This window comes from Mesoplodon densirostris, chromosome 8 (assembly GCF_025265405.1).
Source record: "Mesoplodon densirostris isolate mMesDen1 chromosome 8, mMesDen1 primary haplotype, whole genome shotgun sequence".
NCBI lineage: Eukaryota > Metazoa > Chordata > Mammalia > Artiodactyla > Ziphiidae > Mesoplodon > Mesoplodon densirostris.
The window spans coordinates 81,206,142-81,227,591 of record NC_082668.1 but is presented as its reverse complement, the minus strand read 5'-3'; the positions used below and the strand labels follow the sequence as shown (position 1 = coordinate 81,227,591).

General features: G+C 42.1%; 1 protein-coding gene across 2 annotated transcripts in view; it reads left to right on the top strand.

Annotated features, from left to right (window-relative positions):
- The window catches only part of DPP4 (dipeptidyl peptidase 4), a 79,039-nt gene that overhangs the window by 38,525 nt on the left and 19,064 nt on the right, over positions 1 to 21,450 (top strand). For both annotated transcript variants that reach the window (XM_060106551.1, XM_060106550.1), the window contains exons 11-20: positions 6,904 to 7,039; positions 9,070 to 9,114; positions 11,192 to 11,299; positions 11,558 to 11,625; positions 12,579 to 12,632; positions 13,006 to 13,127; positions 15,043 to 15,090; positions 15,336 to 15,434; positions 17,594 to 17,663; positions 20,191 to 20,385. In XM_060106551.1, the coding sequence (XP_059962534.1) occupies positions 6,904 to 7,039; positions 9,070 to 9,114; positions 11,192 to 11,299; positions 11,558 to 11,625; positions 12,579 to 12,632; positions 13,006 to 13,127; positions 15,043 to 15,090; positions 15,336 to 15,434; positions 17,594 to 17,663; positions 20,191 to 20,385 (945 nt within the window). The remainder of the gene's footprint in view (positions 1 to 6,903; positions 7,040 to 9,069; positions 9,115 to 11,191; positions 11,300 to 11,557; positions 11,626 to 12,578; positions 12,633 to 13,005; positions 13,128 to 15,042; positions 15,091 to 15,335; positions 15,435 to 17,593; positions 17,664 to 20,190; positions 20,386 to 21,450) is intronic.

Here is a 21,450-nt window from a genome sequence, read left to right as displayed (position 1 = left end):
ACCCATACACACTCTGCTGAGTTCCAACTTCATGCCTTCAGGCCGGCCATGGTTCCAGGGGTGAGGGTGCAGAATGAATAGAGCAGCCAGAGCCTCTGGTGTCATGGAGCCTCCACTCAAGTAGGGGAGGCGGACAACAACCAGGTAAACAAATAAAGTTACGTGAAATGTTGTGAAGACGATCAAAGGAAGGCAGCCGTGATGCTGATGGTTGGGGGGAGGCCAGGGAAGGTCTCTCTAATAAGAGGCCTGTGAGCAGTGATGTGAAGGAAGAGGGGAAGATCTAGCCACATGGAGAGCTGGGGGAGCAGTATCCGGGCAGAGGAAGAGCAGGTGCAAAGCCCCTGCAGAGGGAGCGTGCTTGGTGCAATAGAGGCACCTGCATCTGCAAGGAGGCCACATAGTCTGGAGCATCTGAGTGGAGAGGGGAGTGATGGGAGGAAGGTCAGATCACACGGGGCTTTGCGGGGCCTGGTAAGACCTAGAGTAATTCAGGGAAACCGTGGATTAATTTTAAGCACCCCCGCAACACCGATGGGCCTCCAGATGTCATTTGCTTGAATGATCCTTGGTGGTTTGAAACTCTCAGCCCCTCCTTCATTTTCCTGTAAACACCAAACTGCATGAAACTTTTGGCCATCAGGTTGCTCTCTCTTCTTTTCCATTACTTATGTTGGTTTTATCATTGCTTCTAAATAATGACTAGCATCTATTGAGCACTCTCTGTGTGCCAGACACAGGGCATCACATGCTTTATCTTATTAGTCTTTAAGTAACTCTTTCCAGCAACTATTATTATATGACTCTTTTACAGATAAGAAAATGAGGCCTAGAGGTTAAGAAAATGACCCAGTAGGGGGCTGTATTCAAATCTTTCTGACTTGAAAGAAGGAGCTTGTAAGCACTCTTCTTCGAGGTGCCTCTCTCTCCCTCTGTGTGAATTCAGCTGGTGCCCTCAGAAGCCTGAAGTTATCATCAGAGCCATATGGAAGCATTTTCCTTCTCAGGGTTGCATTTACTACATCAGGCATGCTGGAGGGCTTAGAAATATCTATATTAACCTGTTTATTCCTAGGGAAAATTAATTATCAGTCAACTAAAAAGTGTTTTTTTAGGTTCTAAAATCTGCTCTTTGGTCCCATCCAGCCGTCTCTTCCATCAGCATTGATTAAGCACCCACTATTTACACTCACAGATGTCCTGTAGGGCTGAGTCTGCCTTCTGGCACTTATGATGGGGTGGAGGATATAAGACATGTCAATAAATGACTCCCAAAGTGCCTATGACAGAGGCATAAACAAAAGGCTGGAGGCATTCTGAGGAGGGGGAGATGGGTTTTCCGTGACCCCGGGGATCAAAGAAAGCATCCTGGAGAATGAGTGAATTGGACAGGGCACGGTGGGGGGGAGGAGGACTGCAGTGGAAGGATCACCGAGCGTACACAAGCTCGGGACTGCCCAGGAAAGAGCAGCAGGCCCTGCGTGCCCTCTTGGTCTACGCCCAACATCTGTCTGAAGGGAGGATGAGCCGTGAGCTCCCACACTGAAAGATTTTAGATCTGGAAGGGGCTTTGGACCTTACAAATGTTTTTAAGGAACGAGAAACCTTTGTGCAAGTGAGAGACAACAGAGGTGGGGTGCCAGTAAGCAAACGGCAGGTGGCTGCTCAGGTTACAGGCCCAGCCCCTGTGCCTTCTCCTTCCCCCAGGAGTCTCAGAATTGACAGAACCTACCGGGGTTCCAGAACACACTGAGAACACCTCTGTGACACACAGATGAGAGACCTGAGGCTCAGAGAGGTAGACCCATTTGCTTAAGATCACACAGCAACTTAGCATGGGAGCTTGGGAATAGGACAGAGGCCCACACTTGCTGGGCCAGAGCAATAGAATAGTCGAATTGAAGAGTATTGGGTGCTTCCTGTGTGGGGGACTGTGCCTGGCGCTCTGCTCACGTTGTCTCATTTATTACCCACACGCTGCTTATGGTGTCATTTTCACGGCCATTTCACAGATGAAGAGGTGGCATCTTTCCCACTTAGAAATCACTTTCCAAGGCACAGTTGTGAATTTCGGAGCTCGGGAAACTTAAGCAGTTTGAGGACTTATTTTTCACCCTATATGAATGAATCCTTAAGTCTTTGTTCTTTGCAGTTCTTTACGCCACACTCATGGTGAGGGTTGCCTTACTCGCTGTGGGTATTTTCTGGGGAACGTATTTCACCAAAGAAGCATCTCTGGAAATGCTACAGGAATGTGCTGTGTATGAAACTGCAAACCAAGCTCTGGTCTCTGTTGGCACCAGTACAGCTGCAGCTTTGCTAAAAGCAGGCTTGAGGGCCCCTCTGGAGAAAAATGTTCTCGTACACGGCGGTGCTTCGTTTTCTAGCCTCACACAGAGATCAGCAGGGCCAAGTTAATGCGGGCAAGTTATGCCTCTTCAGCTGCCTGGCACCTTCTGCTCTGTCTTGTAGTAATTCACTCACTCCTGGAGACAGGCCCTCCTCTGCCTGCGCACCCATCACTCATTTTCTCCTTAGGCCTCATCCTTTCATCACAGAGCATCCAGCAGCTGAAATCCTACAGGAAGATGAGGCTCTCCCCACACATGCACACGTTTTCCAAGGGTTGTTTTAGGAAAGTGGACTCCAAATAGCCTTCTTCTTTTCTAAAGTGGCCTAGTGGAAAGGGGCAGGTGAGGTGGGAAGAAAACGCTTTAACATGATTAGTGGGTCTCCTGGTCCTAAATACCTTTATCTACTAAAAGCCAAACATTATGCTTCAGGTTCAGCAATCAGCCACATAAAAGTAACTTTTCCCCATTTGAAAACATTGAGCGATGGAATTTGGGAAGTCTGCCAGGAAACTCACATGCCTCTGGCATCTTCCCTGCCCATTTCTAGATCAAAGGTTCATGAACCTGTATCCTCCACTACCTTTGTCACTCTCCACAGCCCAAGGTGTACTCTGCACCCTGTGAGGGCTCCATAAAGGCGGTTCACCAGTGGAGTGCTTCTCTTCAATCAGTTTCTCTTTAGGATTTGGAATTGAGGGGAGACAGAATGAGAGTGTGTAACCCAGCCTGGAGCTGCGATCACACCAGGCTAGGATGTCAGTGAGTCATGAAAAAGATATAAGGAAACCAAGGGCTTAATTGTAGTCTTTACTGGAAGTTTTAAGTCCCCACTTAAGACCAGAAAAATCCAACAAGCAGGATCATCAAGTATACTTTCCACAACATGCCAATTTTATTCTGTAAAAACAGAGAGGCACATACTGAATAGACTGGTTAGAGTGGTTGGGGGAGGGGTGGAAGAGGAACCAGGGACTGTACAGGCAGCCTGGCCTTCCCTTGAGCCACTGACTGCCTTTCCCAGGTTAGACCCAGTGATTCAACAAGATCTTCTAACTTCTGAAACAGGATTAGTCCAAGAGGAATACGAGTGATTTTAATACTAAAGCAATGAAGTAATTTCTGTACATAAGGAGAGTTCACACCCATGTGGAGTCTACTCTGGGCCAGGAACTCAGGAGGAATGTTAGAGTTCATGTTTTTCAGACAAGTAAACAGAAGTGTAGAGAGGTTAGGTAACTCGTTCAAGGTCACACACTGGACAGGGTTGGAATCAGGATTCAAAATAAGCAGTTAGGGGCTTCCCTGGTGGCGCAGCGGTTGAGAGTCCGCCTGCCGATGCAGGGGACACGGGTTCGTGCCCCGGTCCGGGAAGATCCCACATGCCACGGAGCGGCTGGACCCGTGAGCCATGGCCGCTGAGCCTGTGCGTCCGGAGCTTGTGCTCTGCAACGGGAGAGACCACAACAGTGAGAGGCCCGCGTACCGCAAAAAAAAAAAAAAGCAGTTGGCTTCAGATTTCCTTCTCCCAGTCATTCCCTCTGTAGAGCCTCCACCCATCCCTCTGGTAAACATTGCTGGTTAGCTTCACCCTTTTAATTCTTTTCAGGATAAAACTCCTCACTCTATGAAATCTATTTGTTCCTCGAGAGTGTATATAGACGGAATAACTGAATTTTATAAAGCAAATCGTATTTGAATGCACTGGGAGAGACTTGTGCTTGAGAGTCATACGACACAGGGTATCCCTTTGTAAAGTGGCTGCTGCCTTGCAAAGAGTAGGCATGTAATAAAGGTCTGTTGTGTGATATTAATTCCCCTAATTTGTGTAAATGTTTCTTTGGGTATATTAAAGATACTTAAAATAAGGTACCTATTACTACCTGCAAAGAAAACCACTACTAAGCGCAACTGCGTATGGTGGAGTGGTTAACTCAATGAACCACGCAGGTAAGAGGGCCTCCTGCCAACGCGGGCCGCAGACTCCATGCTACCCTTTTTCCCCCTAGAGACAGGTACATAAAACAATAAGAACTACTGGTATAGAACAGGGCTTAGCACCCCTGGGCCTGCCGGCCAAATCCTGCCCCCACCCATTTTTAGATGGTCCGCCAGGTAAGAACGGTTTTTACCTTTGTGAATGGTTGGGAAGAAAAATCATTAGAATAATACTGCATGACAGGTGAAATTTACATGAACTTCCAATCTCAGCATCTCGTTGGCACCCAGCCACACTCACACATTATGCACTGTCTCTGGCTGCTTTGGTGCTGCCAAGGCAGAGTTGAGTAGCTGTGACAGAGAGCATGTAGCCTGCAAAGCTGGAACTATTTACTGGCTGGCCGTTTTCTGAAAAATGGTTCTGACCCCAGGTCTAGAGAGTTCATGTCAAAAACTTTTGTTTTCTATCTTGTATTTCATTCTTCCATTCCCTTTGCAAGTATTTATCCCCTGCCCCCCGGGATGACCGGTTCGCCTTTCCATTTTCTCACTTAACGCCTCTGCCTTGGGCTCAGTACCGGGCAGTTAGACTAGATGAGGCGCCCTTGCTCCTGGGCCGGTGAAGCAGCATTCTCCCTCTCAGACTCCGCAGCCTGGTGGTTCGTGTAAGCACCATGAGACCCGTGATAGCGGTGTAGAAGGAGGGGGTCTTCAAGAAAGCCTCACGGGCGGGGGATATTTGAGTAAATCCTGAAGAAGTTGAAGCATGACAGTTATTTCAGACCGAAGGGCAAGTTGACAAAGGGAGGCATGTGGAAAGCCTCATAGGGTGTTCAGGGGACACCAGTCGTGCCAGACTGGACAGTGTACAGTTCTTTCTTTCTTTCTTTCTTTTTTTGCGGTACGCGGGCCTCTCACTGTTGTGGCCTCTCCCATTGCGGAGCACAGGCTCCGGACGCGCAGGCTCAGCAGCCATGGCTCACGGGCCCAGCCGCTCCGCAGCATGTGGGATCCTCCCGGTCCGGGGCACGAACCCGTGTCCCCTGCATTGGCAGACGGACTCTCAACCACTGTACCACCAGGGAAGCCCTACAGTTCTTAATAAGCAAGAGAAAGGACTGAAATGGAGAGGAGTCCCTGTTTGTGTGAAGGTGGTGCTTTGCTGCTCAGTGAGGGGTTTTGGTCTTCTTTCAGTGCCTGCCACCTGCAGCGGAGACAGCCTGGAGGCCCGGGTACCCCTGGGCGTATTAACACCATGACTGTCCTGCCCCGCAAAGGGAGATAGTGAAGTGGTGAGGGGCTTAAAGTGCTTTATCCAGCACCTGATCCATCCTAAGCACTCAACAAATATTTGTTGTTTGATTTAGTGTCTGTGAAGGGAGTGGGGACAGGAAGGGATCTGTGAGTTCTGAGGAAGGACAGAGCTACTTAGGTCAGGAGGATGGGACAGGACTTCCCCCTCTGTTCAGTGCTACATTTCCACAGAATTTTCCTGAGCACCTGCTTTGTGCCAGGTAGTCTGCTAGGCCCTGGAGATACCCTGTGAACCAGACAGCTGTGGCCCAGCCTCAGAGAGTTTGCAGTCAAGCAAGGAGAGCCTTGACAAGAGGAGGGGTGGGCACAGCCCGTGAAGGAAATAGCAAAGGAGTCTGTTTAGGGTGAACAGATACGGCCATAGCGTCAGATGGGGAGGGGTGGAACGAAGAATTTCCTTTGGAATTCTTCTGACCAAAGGGAGCAAGGTTTTGATCACACACTGGACAGGAATGATTTAAGAAGTGTCATACAAAAATCGCACGAGGGTGTGGGGAGCAAATAAAATAAAATAAATTATCCAGAGCAAATATTTAGGGAGGCTAGCAGAAAGGTAAATTAGGAATTCCATGCATCTCACTTATCTCTCAAAATGTAGTTTCAAACACTGCTAAAGGTTTTTGTTGGAGGAGGCTGTACTGCTCGAGATATCTCTATTTATATAAATTTATGTTAAAATACCAAAAGTTTCCTTAATTTCTTCACACGATTTATATTTGGACACTTGAGAAAAGATTTGTAGGATATAATTATTTGGTTTTCAAACTTTGCAGAGATGTGAGTCCATTTTTTCCCCTTTGAAAATGAAGTTGAGAAAAGGGTCAACTGTAGTTTCTCCCTAGTAGGAAGAATGTTTTAGAGAAACATATCAAATTGCCAGAAAAGAATAAAATCTCAACCAGTGTCCCTGGGTTCCCTGTAATGGTCCCTCCAGACAGCAGAAAAGAGATGGGAAAATATCACCCTTGACACCCTGGCACCACCAAAGGCCAGTTGTGGACTTGCAAAGTCCTGAGCCATGGTGTGAGGCATGTATGTTACACCTCTGTGGGACGTTAGCTGTTGTTCTTCCTGTCAGATATATTTGCATTTCCATTCAAAATTAAATTACACTTTAAGCTTTAAGAAAGGGTAAAATACTACGGTGTTAAATGGCTTCAACAACTATTTAAAACTGTATTCCTATTAAGATTGATTTCATTGAGCAGAATGTCTATTTGTACCAAGGTCTGGAAATAGTTATTCTCCTTCTCCCCTCCCTCCATCCCTCCATCCATCCTTCCCTCCCTCCTTTCAGGGATTACTACTTGTGTGATGTGACATGGGTAACCGAAGAAAGGATTTCTTTGCAGTGGATCCGGAGGATTCAGAACTATTCAGTCATGGATATCTGTGATTACGATGAGTCCACCGGAAGATGGATTTCCTCAGTGGTAAAGTTGAATCGGGATGTTCTGCTTCCAAAGCTACATGTGATCTGAGGGCTGTAGGAAAACAGGGAGAGTGCTGTCAGGAAATACAGCTTGAATGTCTATTCTTTCTCTGTGTCTGACCCTGAGGCAGTGAGTAAGTCTTGACTGACTTTTAGATAATTTGCTATTACCCGGTGGTACGTCTAGTTCATCTGCTCTCACTAGTCATACTGTTTTAGTTATGGAGACTATCACTTGGGAAAAGGGTGGTGGTGATTGGAAAGGCAGAAAATAGAATTTGATGTCAAAATTCACAAAGCCCAAGAAAGCCAGGGGCCGCAAGGTCAAGGAAGCATGTTTCAGGAAATGGGGAGTGAAGCAAAACAAATACCAAGAGGCCACAAATCTATTACCACTCTGTGACTATCTTTCAGCAGTAAACAGCTTTAGAAAGTAAATAGATAACTTCCAGGCTAAGAGGGTGGCAACATTAAGGCAAAGGCAAGTGTTAATCCAACCTTGAAGTGCTGGGGTTGTTTCCAGCCCAGAGACCTCAAGGTATAGGGGGTGGATCAAAATTAAAGCCCCATTGGGACCCTCAGGAGGGGTAGAGCCTGGGGGAGGCTTGCTGGCATATGTCAAGGACAGCTCGACAAGCCCTTTTCTGGTAATGGGCTCTGTGCCCACACCTCTTCTCCCTGCTCCACCCTGGTTGGGCACACGGCAGATTCTTGCCTCAGAAATCCTGCCCTCCACCGCCTGCCCCTATATCTTGAGGCACTCATTCATTACTTATATAGCAATCATCGAATACCTATTTTGTTCCAAGTTCTGTGCATAGCACTGGAGGGAAAAAAAAATTAGGCAGCATGCCTGTCCCTAAAATGTTTATTTTCTGGTAGGGAAGACTGTTATGAAAATCAATAATATTAGTTTCCATTTCTTGAACGCTCACAGTAGCCAGACACTGTGGAGATAGGCTCAGTAAGGTCAAGGAGCTTGCTTAGGTCACAGTGACAGCCAGAATCCAAACTAAAAAACCAAGCTCTTTGCTTCTTGCCAATTAAATCATCTCAGTATCAGCATAATGTGCTCTAAAAGTGTATAAGCAAGGTACAAAGGAAATGTAGGACAAAAGAAGATAATCAACCTTCCTGGGGGGAGGCAGAAGGGGACAGGAGATGACCTGGAGGAGACTAGAGCAGCCTGGGGTAAATTGTCATATTCGGGGCAGCATGAAGGCATGTGGACCCTATGAGCAGAGGCTGTGCAAAGGCATCTGGGGTGAAGAGCTTGGAGCCTGCAGGGTCTGGGGGTGCACAGGACTAGGGGTTGAGGCAGAGGCACGGTGATGAGAACTGAGGTTTGAGATATATGCTAAGGCTCAGGCACCATTGTGAGGAGTTTGACCTTACCTTGTAAGACACTCAGAGCTATTTCAAGGTTTTAAGTAGGAAAGAATTATAATGAGATAGAACTAACTGATGCCTGATGAGTTCAGCTGTGGGTTGAGCAGGGTGGAGGGCAGACTGGAAGGAGAGCAGGGCAGCAGGGTCTCCAAGCAGGAGGTCAGGGCCCTGGACCTGGGAAACCCGACAGGACACAAACTAAGGCAATAATGGTGGAGGAGAACAAGAGAAATCAAAGAACTAGAAGACAGGGGCTGAGGGGGTTACTGAGAGAAGAGCAGGGGTCTGGAGTGATTCCCAGGTCTCTGCCTTGGGTGAATGGTGCCACTAACCCAGAGAAGAGCGAAGGAGTAAGAACAGGCTGGTGGGGATAAGGGAAAGATTCTTCTGGACTTGCTGAATTGAAAATGTGGAGGAGCTTGCAGGACGGCTTACGAGTTACACATCCAGGACAGAGCTCTAGGCAAGAGAGGTAAATGTTCTAATGTAGCTGTGTAAAAGGTACTATCATACATACAAATATGTGAATGGAGATAGCTTTCCTTTATTTTATTACAAGTACAATCTTGCTTATATTGCCACAAATTTCAGCTAAAGAGTAGAATTCATATCTCACGTCTCTCTGTATTTTTCCCTCCCTAGGAACAGCAGCACATTGAAATAAGTACCACTGGCTGGGTTGGAAGAGTAAGTTGTGAGAGTTATGGGTTTTTCTGTCGTATGGATCATATACTCAGAGCTATTTAATATGCAGATATACCAAACGAGGCCTCTATGTTATTTGCTATTAATAGAGACCTTTTGTCACGTAATATTTTAATGCCCCCTGTAGAGATGTCTTTTTATAGAGAATATACAACATGCTTGGTTGAAAAAAGTAAAAGGACAAGTGAAAATTCAAGAGAAGAGCAGATAAAATAAAAGACATATTCTAGGCAAATTCTAGCTCCTGGAAAGTTAAAAAGCAACCGTTGCTGAAAGGCAGCCAAGATACCAGTTGTCCTCGTTGACCTCACATTCGAAGTTAGGTGCTCTGCCGGCAGAAAACATGGTTTCCGCCCTCAGCCTCTGCACAAACACAGGGGACAGGACTTCCCCCGGCAAGGACGCAGTGGCACTCACACCACACCCGCTATGCACCTCTCTCTGGAGGAATCATACACACGTGGGTTCACACTTTACTATACCCTGGATGCAGAACTTTCTCCAAGGAAGCACGTGACCCTCCATGACTTCCCATGCCTCACGCTACACCTTGTGCAGACTTATACCAGCCACGATGCTACAAGCCCGTGGAGTGAAGCAAACCGATGAAGGCACTGCAGCCCTCATGGCACCTCGTGTGAAAGAGGAAGAGTGAATCGCCCCTAATTTGTATGGCCACTTCTATTAAGCCCCTTTAAGAGGGAAACAAAGTGACATAAAAAACGTAAGGATTTCTCATCTCCCAGAACACAGAGGTGCAGCCCCCTGGTCCAGAAATGCGACCCCTTCCAGCTGGGCTCAGAGCCCCCTAGCATTCACACATCCTTTTTGTTCAGGCATTGATTGGGCAGAGGGGAGAGGTTTGCCAACATGAAAAGTGGTTTCCTCCATGGCAAGAGACATGCTACACTTCCTCACGACTCTTTGAAAAAAATATGTTTTTTCCTCTCTGTATTTAACCAGACAGATGCCACTTTTCACACATTTCTACTAGGCACAACTCCATCCAGGGGAAACAGGGAAATGTATTAAAAAGATAAGGCTGTGAACACAGGTCTAGAGAGGGGAATGTGTTTCCGAGCTCTGTAATGAGAACACCAAGTGTACTGCACGCCTCGGCTTGCTCCATAAATGCATTCGTTTTGAATCACTAAATAGAAGAGGGAAGCATTTTTCTTCCCAAAATGGGAGCTGATGAGCGAGGAAACAGCGAGAGTGAAGTGAACCAACAGTTTTAAAAGACCATCTCCTACCTGCTCTCAAATGTAGTAAGGAAATCGAAGTCGTAAAGAGATATATTCCTTTCAGGCTGGGATAGATCCTCTTCTGCTTAAACGACATTATGTTCTGAGAACTATCTTTTATCGAACTGTAAAAAATGGAAATTTTGTTCTATATTTCCATACAACTATTTTTTTTGGGTAAATTGTTGATCCTATTTAGCAAAATGGAAAGGCTTATAATAGAGATGATAACTATATGAATGTTTCCGTATGAAATATACGACAGACATTCCTTATGGTATCTAGTCCAGAAATGATTAAAGAGTTTCTAAGTCTGACTTTCAAAAAAATTATGTATAAGAAACAGGGGGGAGGGGGAAAGCCCTCAAATTACAAACCACCTCCAACTAGAAACAGTCAAAAATAATATTAGTCTGTTTCAAGAAAGCACATTGTGACATCGAGGAAATTGACTTCTTAGAACTGAAAGGCTGATGCTAATTTTCTCACACATATCAAGACACCATAGCGTTATCCTCCATAGACAGAAGATGCCTAAGGGTAACAATAACCACTGCTATGTGTTGAGTGTCCTGTGTAAGCCTCTTCATGTTTATTCTTTCATTTACTCCCCACCAAAAATTCCCTAGGACTTAGATCTTTTGTCTGCATTTTCTAGGAGGAGAATATTCTATTGAGACCCTCTGATTGCAATCGGCAAGTAAATGAAATATGTGTTTTGAGCATAGGTGTTGGGAGGACTTTCTGAGGCTAAAGTTGTACTGAGATGAGGCTAATGTGCTTTAACATGTTTCGTGTTTCCTATTATTCTCTAGTTTAGGCCTGCAGAACCTCATTTTACCTCTGACGGGAATAGCTTCTACAAGATCATCAGCAACGAAGAGGGCTACAAACACATTTGTCACTTCCAAACAGATAAGAGAGTGAGTATTTTTAAATAATTTATTTCAGGTTGATCTCCTTTTTTTGAAACTAACTTGAAGTGGAAATCATTTGGTAAAGTCGATCACTATGTACCAATAATCCGACTAATTCAAATACCCCAGTGGTATCTGCAGTAAGGTAGGATGGGGAAAAGAACTGAGATTATCCCAATTCCTGATGTAAATGATTTAATCCTCCCCTTAACTTTGATCAGAGAGAGAGTCTAATAAACCTCTTTTTTAAAAAAATCCCATCAGAATTGCACATTTATTACAAAAGGAGCCTGGGAGGTCATTGGAATAGAAGCTCTTACCAGTGATTACCTGTAAGTATTCTAATAATCAGTAGTATATCAATATATTTGTCATAATCATGCCATTCGTTGCCCAGAAATAAGGAAAAATCTTCTACAAATAAAGAGTAGTCTATTTGGAATGTGTTCAGGACTTTTTTCTTTTTAACATACGGAAGCCTTAATGATTTTCACATATGCTCAGCAGACTTGATACCATGCCACCAAGCAGCTCTACCTCTTGCTCTTACCTGCTTTACATTAGAAGAGCTGGAGCCTCTTTTTCTTAAACGTCTTGGAACACTGAACTAGCATTCAGGGGCATTTTGTTAAATTTCAACTGATACTGGATTTTTGGAAGGCTTGGAGAGGCTATTGTATTTGTCCATGTCTCGGCCTTACTCTTTGGCGAATGGAAAGCTTTTCAGAGGCTGTCAACTACCACGCATGAATTGATGGGATAGGGAGTGTTGTTTTTCATTAGAATCTTAGGCACTTTTTATAATTCTTTATTGGTTTCACCACGGAGGAGTTTTGCCATTGCTCAAAGCAGTTTTTGAAGGTCCTGTTTAGAAGTGGCTCTGCCACTCTTAGGAGGATGGGGCTCCTGCCGCCGTGTGGTTTGTGTTATGAAACAGAAAATATGGAAAACAGTGTAGATAAATGGGGTGTCAACTTTAGACTAGTTGTCCAGTCATATTATTCTGAAAGAAGACTTTCTTTGAGTTTTTCCTTGTGACTCTAATTAAGGGAGTAATCACCATATTCAGATATTTTAGTCTGTTAAAAAAAGAATCCCCTATTTAGAGATGATGGGGGTCAAATGGTTTCTGAGGATGAGGGGGCAGGGAAGAATGATAAAGGAAGGGCAAGCACTAATGCACATGCACTTGTGTGAACACTAGTGCTTGGTGTTGAGTTAAATGGAGTGTACTTGACTTTTTCTTAAAAACAGAATTAATATATTTCATTTGTTTTCTTCCCAGATACTACATTAGTAATGAACATAAAGGAATGCCAGGTGGAAGAAATCTTTATAAGTAAGAGTTTTATCGAGTTGTTGACTTGACCTTTTAGCTAATGAACAATTTCTGGCTCTCGTGTTTTTATTTTTATTTTTGGCCTAGTCCTAATATATTAACTTGGAACTACTATCGAATGCTTTCATTCCTCGATAAACCAACCCACATGTCAACAAAAGAGCATGACTTTATTAGATGCTTTGTGATATTTCCAGACAACGGGAGGTTTGAGGTTATTATGAATTAATTCATGCCTTTTTTTCACATTTTAAAAGTTTCTGAGTATTGCTTTGGCATTCTGATATCTTTGAAACTAGAATACAGCATTATTCAATTCCTTCTTTCATTTTTCCTTTCATCAAGTACTTAACTTCCACCGTTGGTTTTACAGAATCCAACTTAATAACCACACAAAAGTGACGTGCCTTAGTTGTGACCTGAATCCAGAAAGGTGTCAGTACTACTCTGTATCATTTAGTAAAGAGGCGAAATATTATCAGCTGAGATGTTCTGGTAAGTATGAATGAAGGACAGGGAGGGAGAGCAGGGGGTACCCCCAAAATCCCTCTCGAGTAGCTCCCTGCATCCCCTACCCTCTCTGGACAACCTTCTTACCACCCTCCTGGCTCAGTGTCTCCATCCCTGAAGCCTTCCTTTCAGTGCCCAGTTTCATCCCTGCTCAGTTCTCTCCTATTGAATCTGAGTTCTTGAGATCATATAAGTCCTATTCCCTTCACTCATGTATAAGTGGTGAGCTAACCATCTCTCCTTCCCTTTCTAACCAAGAGGCTTGCTTTAGACTGAAAGCACATCCCAGAGCTTATGTATGACAGAGGCACTTCATCCTTATACACATACATGTTGTGCACTTTTTTTTTTTTTTTTTTTTTTTTGCGGTACACGGCCCTCTCACTGTTGTGGCCTCTCCCGTTGCGGAGCACAGGCTCTGGACGCGCAGGCTCAGTGGCCACAGCTCATGGGCCCAGCCGCTCCGTGGCATGTGGGATCTTCCCAGACCGGGGCACGAACCCGTGTCCCCTGCATCGGCAGGCGGACTCTCAACCACTGCACCACCAGGGAAGCCCTGCTGTGCATTTTTTTAAAACAAATTATAATTTTATGCACTTGCCCCTTGAAATGAGAAAAATGTATGTAGGTGGTGCCTGTGACTCAACCTGCTCACAGCTTCATCTTCTGTTGCTATTGTTATTATTGTTTTCTTTATTATAAGTGAAGAAATCTGGACAAGGAGAGACAATGTGATTTCACAGGTCACGCAGCTAATAAGAGGCCCAATGGGATTCAAACACAGGCCTCTGCTATTAACACTAAGCTAGATTACTTCTCAAAATGAGAGAAAAAGTCTGGATATTCTGAAAAAGAACTGTGAATCGCCAAAAAGAGGTCTCCAAACCATTTATCTGAACCTTTTTTTTTACTGGCACATTTTCTTTAATATCATATTTTCTTTGTAGTTCTTTACTATGGCTGTTTCCAGTCACCATTTCTTGGGCACCTGTTTTATATATACTAGGCACTGTGCTCAAGTTTTGTATTCATGATCTTGTTGATCCCTTAAAAAGAAAACTCTATAATGCAGATATCATTATCCTCATTTTACATGTGAGGAGATTGAAGCATAAGTATGTTATCTTATGTCACAAAGCACAAAAGCCAGGGGTTCAAACCCATGTCCCTATAATGCCTCCACTGTGGTTCTGATCAAATGTAAAAATTAATATCATGATCCAAATGTATCAAAATTAAATAGCTCACGAGATAGCTTTTTCTATACATTACCTTCTACTCTGCAACTACCACAGTTGGGATAAATAGTGAAGATCTGAGTGTGTGAGAAAAAACACTTTTCGCATGCCAGGAAGGAATTGCTTATCCAAGTCAGGCACAGTGCAGATGTGCCACCTGGTCCAGGACTCTGCAGTGTGGGCAGCAGCGGAGGGAAATCTGCCCTTTGGGGACCAGGGAACCTGGCTCTGGAGCTTCACCCTAAGGGGGCGGGGCCTGAGAGAGGTTGTGGTACTCGCTGGACCTCGGTGCTAAGAGTTGGGAAGGATAGCGGCTCTCGTTGGGTCTGGATGGCTTAGTCCACAGAAGAGGAAATTGGACTCAGGCATAGTAATGTGTGCAAGGCGCCCAGCAGGGTCAGAGGTGCATTTTCTGTTTCATTCTCCAGAGCCCTGTGCCTCTCCGGTAATACTTCTCACTCAAATTGCGTTCATTTTAAGGAAAAGGAAAATCAGCTAACAGTAAGCTTCTTATCCACTGTGATATTCATTCTATCAAAGCTAAATGGTGTCAAAATTATATCAAAGTTAAATGGTAACAAACGCTATTTTTGAAAAGTATGTTATCTTCTTAAAAAAAAAACAGAACTCTAAAATATATTTTTCCCCGATTATGTTAACAGGCCCTGGTCTGCCCCTCTCTACTCTGCATAGCAACAGCAATGATAAAGGTACTTTCTCATATTTCACCCTCGTTTGCTTTTCAGGAAAGTGTGTGTGAATAGAAGCAACATGTACTTAACACAATGGGATTTTCTTTGGCTTTAGAGTGTCTTAACAATGACTTGAACACAAGGCTTATAACCTGAAGTACGTGTAGTCCCATCAGTGAATCGCCCACTTGTTTGTTATTGCTTTGCACAATCCAGATTCTTCACGTTGTAACAAATGACTGCTGTCCCAATTATTTGTTTAGAACTGAGAGTCCTGGAAGACAATTCAGCTTTGGATAAAATGCTGCAGGATGTCCAGATGCCCTCAAAAAAACTGGACTTCATTTATTTGCACAAAACAAGTAAGTTAAATTTCTGTTGGAACATAACTTTTCATGGAAACACCAGTAAATATATAACTAAATATAAGTTTATCTGACAATATGTATTTTATTTTATACGTAAATCTAATGTAAGGTTATTTTTCCACGAAATGTTCTGTCACAAGAACCACTAGTTTTACTTTTCTTTTAATTAAAAAATACAGTACTATTCTATGTAACATATATTATTCTAAGAGGAAAATATTTGGAGAAAATGCATTATTGCTAGTTCAGTCTCATCCCATTAGTAACTCTATTCTACTATTAAGTATTAATTGTGTTTTTAACTTAATGATATCCTAATATATTTTACCTTTAACCCAAACAGATTTAAAATAACTTGTATAAAAAAATAGGGTTGGCTATAAAATGTTGAAACTTCAGTCTCAGCACAGAAGTCTTGAATTTTTCCTAACCTCCTCCCCGTGATAGGCCCTGGCCTGGTGGCCTGATCATGGATTATGCTCAGGGACGACTAAGAACAAGGGGTTTCTTTGAGTAGGAAATCTTGTAATTTTGTTGTTGTCATTTTTATTTGTTTGCTTGTCTTTTCTATTAAGGGCTAACAACCCATGGGGGGGGGGAAATCCATCAAGACTGATTTATTTTAGATTCTTTTTAAAATATAGGATAATAATGGAAGAAACTCAGGTCATCCAATTTTAAATGTCAGGAAAAGCATGGAGAGTAGAGGGTACTTTTGAAGAAGAGCTTAAAGCAGTGCTACTGAAACTGCAGGTGCTTATGGATCACCTGGGATCTTATTAACATGCATATTTGGAGCCAGCAAGTCAGGGTAGGCCCAGGATGCTAAGTTTGTAATAAGCTCCTATGTGATGCCAGTGCTGCTGGACCTTGAATCTGGCTTGACTGGCAAGCGCTTAGAGTTCTGGAGAGAGTCCTGGAGAGCTATCTGGACCACCTGGTACAGAAGGTGTTGAATATAAAGATGTGACATGTTAAATATTAGGATGTGACACCCCCCGCCAAAGGAGAGACGGTGCATCTTCCAAAAGATAGGAAGTAAAACATTTCCAATCAACTAGTGTTGATTCAGACAAAGGGGAGATCAAGTGTTGACTTTGGCATATTTATTAAAAACATCATTATCAACTGATAGTTTGACATTCTACTCAAATATAATAAAGATTAAAACTTTTGTTCTGATAAGCACATTTAATCAGAAGGCATAAAATAACCAGCAAAATACACATTGAAGAAAAATCTATCTACATAAAGATTTTACTCTTAAACTTTTATTTTTTCCTCAACTAAAATAATTATAATAAACAAAAAACAAAAGAAAGATAAACATAAGGAAGAACAGCTCTAGAGATAAGGATTTTTTTCCATACAGGTTAAATCTACTGAAGCTGGAAATAATCTTATTAAAATATGAAACAACTCTCTCTCTTTCTCTCTTTCTCTCGCTCTCTTAAAAAAAAAAGATTAGTCTAACTAATTAGCCTGAATTTAGGAGCAAAGGTAACTGATTTATTATCTAGGAACAAATTTTATTAAACTGATGTTAAAGTTAAATAAAGCACAGAGAATTAAACAGACCTGCACAAGATCGTACAGAACAGTTTGCCCCACATAAACCTGATTTCATTCTGTGAAACACAGAGCTGAAAATGGGAACTCAGCTTTACGGTCTGGGATGGCAATAAGAATTACAAAAATGTTATTAAATCAGAATTTTAAGATAGAGTTAAGGCCAACTAAAAATCCTAAACATCTTCAAAGAAATTCAAGAAGAGGAAAACATTTCGGAGGAAAACTTAGAACATAAGCCATAAACAAACTAGATAAGTAGATCAGATGCCAAAGAACAGAATCATAAAAACAAAACATCAGCAATTCTAAGATGCCCTTTTATTTTACAAGGCACTAATGTATTTAATAGATCCATTAGAAACAACTTTATTGTTTTAACCTTAAACTAGTATTTTAACCTGAAAGAGAATATTTTTATATCTGAAAAACATGCTGAATCAAATCGGTTCATTTTCTTTTTCTATTCTAATTTAACAAACTGCTAAACTCTACATGTTATTTATCACTGACAAAGATAAGGAACCAAAATCATGTGCTAATAAGTGTTCTTAATTCACTAATTAACCTTTCTGTTTGTTTAGAATTCTGGTATCAGATGATCTTGCCTCCTCATTTTGATAAATCCAAGAAATATCCTCTGCTAATAGATGTGTAAGTATTCAAGATAAGGGAATAATTTAGAAGTTAACCATTTGTACATCTTTTGCCCGGTGCAGCTTACTGAAAAATAGAGCCAAATGCATCCTTTCTCTCTTCCTGAATCATTGTAGAGCAGTTTTAATATTTCTTCTTCCATTCTGTAATTGCAAATCCAAACCTGTGTTTTCTACCATCTTTCTAATAGAGAAGGTAGACACTCTTCTTCTATCATAATGGCATATGGAGTTTGTTTTGATTGTTTTTCCCCCCTGAACTCCGAGGGAATTCCAAAGAGATTCTCAAGTCCCCATGTTCATCCTTACCTCACGGACATTTTAACAAGCAATAGATGGGTATTAACAGTCTTCACAGTTTCCTTATCTCCAAATTTGCCCAAACATCTCCCATTGGTAGCCTTTAATTCATTCCAATGTCAGGTTTCTGTTTCTTTAGTTCCTGAAATATGCCTGGTATTTTCCATTCCCTTTTTTGGTGAAGAGAAGATGTGACACAGGAAAGTACTCATTATAATTCAAACTTCTCTAAGTCCTAGAGAAAGTTCTGAAATCACAAGTCTTTGAGCAGTAAATAAGAGCTCATGTGAGGTCTAAATATGGCATCTTTGTAAAATATTTTTGATAATTACTAGGAACATATTTTACTTCAATATTTCCAAAGTTGCCCTGACCTCACACATAATGCCACAATGCCACTCTTCCTGTCCCAACTTGTCTCATTTCCTTTATTCAAAACAAAACAAACCAATAAAAGTTCTGGGTGGCTGCTTCATGCCAGGTAATTTGCCTTATTTTGTCCACACAGCAAGCCGATGTGGTAAGTTCTGTTGGGCCCATTATACAGAAAGGAAAACTGAGAACTCAGGGATACTTTCCTGTTGCTAGTAGCAAAAAAAAAAAAAAAAAAAAAAAAAAGAAGGGATACAGATACTAGCATCAGGCATGGTCTTGTTCAGCTGTGTTTACAGTTCCATGTAAACCAAACATAAAAGCTCAAAGAAAGAGAAAGAGGTATTTTAAACTTCCAGATATGCTATTTGATTCTCCTTACACCTAATTTAGTCAAATGTTGACTACAGTAGCACTCACTTGCTTTGGGCCTTAGCCCCAATACTAAACAAGGATCCTTTACCTTTAAAAAAGAGTGATATTTTGATACAAGCGTTTGTTAAAAAAAAAAAAAAGTTATATTTTTATATTCTTGGACTCCCCAGTAAGTAATGACTAGATCTCCCCTTCATTAGGAAAGTTAAAAAAATATGGTAAATTTGGTGCCCATTCTCTTCAGTGACTTTCCTCTTCATTTTCATATATGTCTAAATCTTTGTTTTCTATTTTTAAAAATGACGTGTTTAATCTTACAGGGTTAGGTAACTTGATACATAGTTAATATTAAGGGAAGCTATTACTCTACCAAATATAAGACCACTGAAAGGACCAAGGCATTTCACATATTAAAAAATGTTTACTTGCCCAAGATATTCATGAATGCCTTCTTCTTTTTAAAGTTAGAATGTTGCAAAATCTAGTGTAAAATTAAAGTCATATAATATTTTGTTTAAAACTAAAGTTCTTTTGACTGCCATCCCTAAGGAAAGGGAGGAAAATGTTAGCAAAGTGGTCCAAGCAGGACTTGTCCAGTCCTGTGGAGGGGAGAGTGAGCAGATGAATAGGAGAGACAGGCTGGGGAGGGAAGACTTATTGGAGAAGATCTGGGTCCAGGAGTCCTGTAGATGGTGCAAAGAAGACGTATTTACATGAGATCCAATGAGCTGTAGGGAGTGTCTCTTGATTAACAAATGAAAATGAGAGGGCTTGATGGAGATTGTACACACAGCTGTGTATGGATAAGTTGTAGTCTATATGAAGAAATGCAGCTATAAGGGAGTTAAACTTGTTAATAAATAGAATGCCAAACAGTATACCCATCTTCCAGTATAGTCTATTTCTTTCTCCTTTGAAGTTTTAAGGAATGGTGTTCATTCATACTTTGGCCCATTCCACAGTGCCTTGTGGAGGCTTAGTGAGCAGCACTGTGCTGGGCACTGAGGCACATGCAGTGCATATCCTACAGCAGTCAAAGTCCTTAAGGAAGTTCCAACCAAGGAAACTTGTAGTCTAGGAATGTTTGTAAGCTCAGTCAGAAAGATATATTCAAAGCTGAATTTATTGTCATCCTCATTGTTTTTTCATAACACAACTCCCCTATCCCAGTTATTAGAATATTTACTTCTTTGATCTCCAAGATATATAAGACTTAGAAACTGTTGGCCTGTGAAGTCTGTGTTTGGTAACAGTTTTCAAAGATAAAACTGATGGGCCTCTTTGGAGGAAACACACAGCCATTATAGTCATGTTGCCAAGTTTTAGAGGACCCATTGTGGACACCCCCGGTGGCTGGCACGATTTCAGGCTCATGAACAGGAAGACGTACACTTCCTGTCCACAGGGGATAGAAATGCAAGCACTCCTCATTTGATTCAGGAAAACCACAAAGGCTAACAGTTTGGGATTTTTCACAGATATGCAGGCCCCTGTAGTCAAAAAGCAGATGCTGTCTTCACACTCAGCTGGGCTACTTACCTTGCAAGCACAGAAAACATTATAGTAGCTAGCTTTGATGGCAGAGGAAGTGGTTACCAAGGAGATAAGATCATGCACGCAGTCAACAGAAGACTGGGAACATTTGAAGTTGAAGATCAAATTGAAGCAGCCAGGTGAGTGACTAGGAGATGAATTCAAACGTCATTTGATTTCTTTCTCCTTCCATTTATATTTTAAAGTTGTGAAGTGTAAAGAATTTAAAGTGTGGTGGGATGAATCTTTCATTCTTGGGCTGGATTTTTAGTGAAGATATTATGTTTAGACTTAGAAAGCGAGTTGACATATGTGCTACTACCTTCTAGGAATTGAGACTCAGAATTCATCAAACACATGGACAAACAGGGATAAATATACCCCTGAGTAAACATCTAACTAAACAAGCAAGCCAACCCTGTAGTCAAGGATAAGTAGAGGAGTTCGGTGTACATTTACCTTGGAGGAGGGTGACAGCTATGAAGTCCTAGGAGTGGCTCCTACATTCTGCTGAGTGAGGGTTACTCCCTCAATTTGGGAAAATTGTGGAACACGACCGTCACTCACAATTATAAGGGCTTCGTTAAGGATGAATGACATCAGTTATGAGACTATAAATAGATGTGATATGGCTTAAGAAAGATGTTAGTCATGAATGATGGTTACCCTGGAATGCACATGTAACAGGCAGTGTTTTACCTGCATTCTCATTGAAGCTGCACAGCAACCCTGAGAGGTGGGTGTTCATACCTTACACTTCAGGTAAAGAAATGGAGGCTCTTAGGTTAGGTAATTTGCCAAGACTGGTCAGGATTTGAAATTAGGTCTCCCTCCAACTTACATTCAATTGCATTCAACTGGTGAATGGGAAGTGTAGTCTTTGAGTTTCTATAACCAACTGCATAGATGTCTGGAAAGTAAAGTAAGTTAGTGATTTTAAATAATGTTGTGAAACCGTAAACTAGGAAATGGAGAAAAATAGTGAATGATTAAATGGATGGAGGAAAATGCCTTTAAAAAAAGGAACAACCAAAGAGGAGAGAAGATGACAATTTATTAAGTATCCCTAAGTCTGTTACATCAAAGTTAATGATTAGCTATTATCCTTGAAAGTAAAAAAAAAAAGGTTAGATAAGAGAGAGGATAAATTGGTTCAGGAATGAGGCTTTGATATTTTACAAACGCATTTTTATTTATCCAGATTG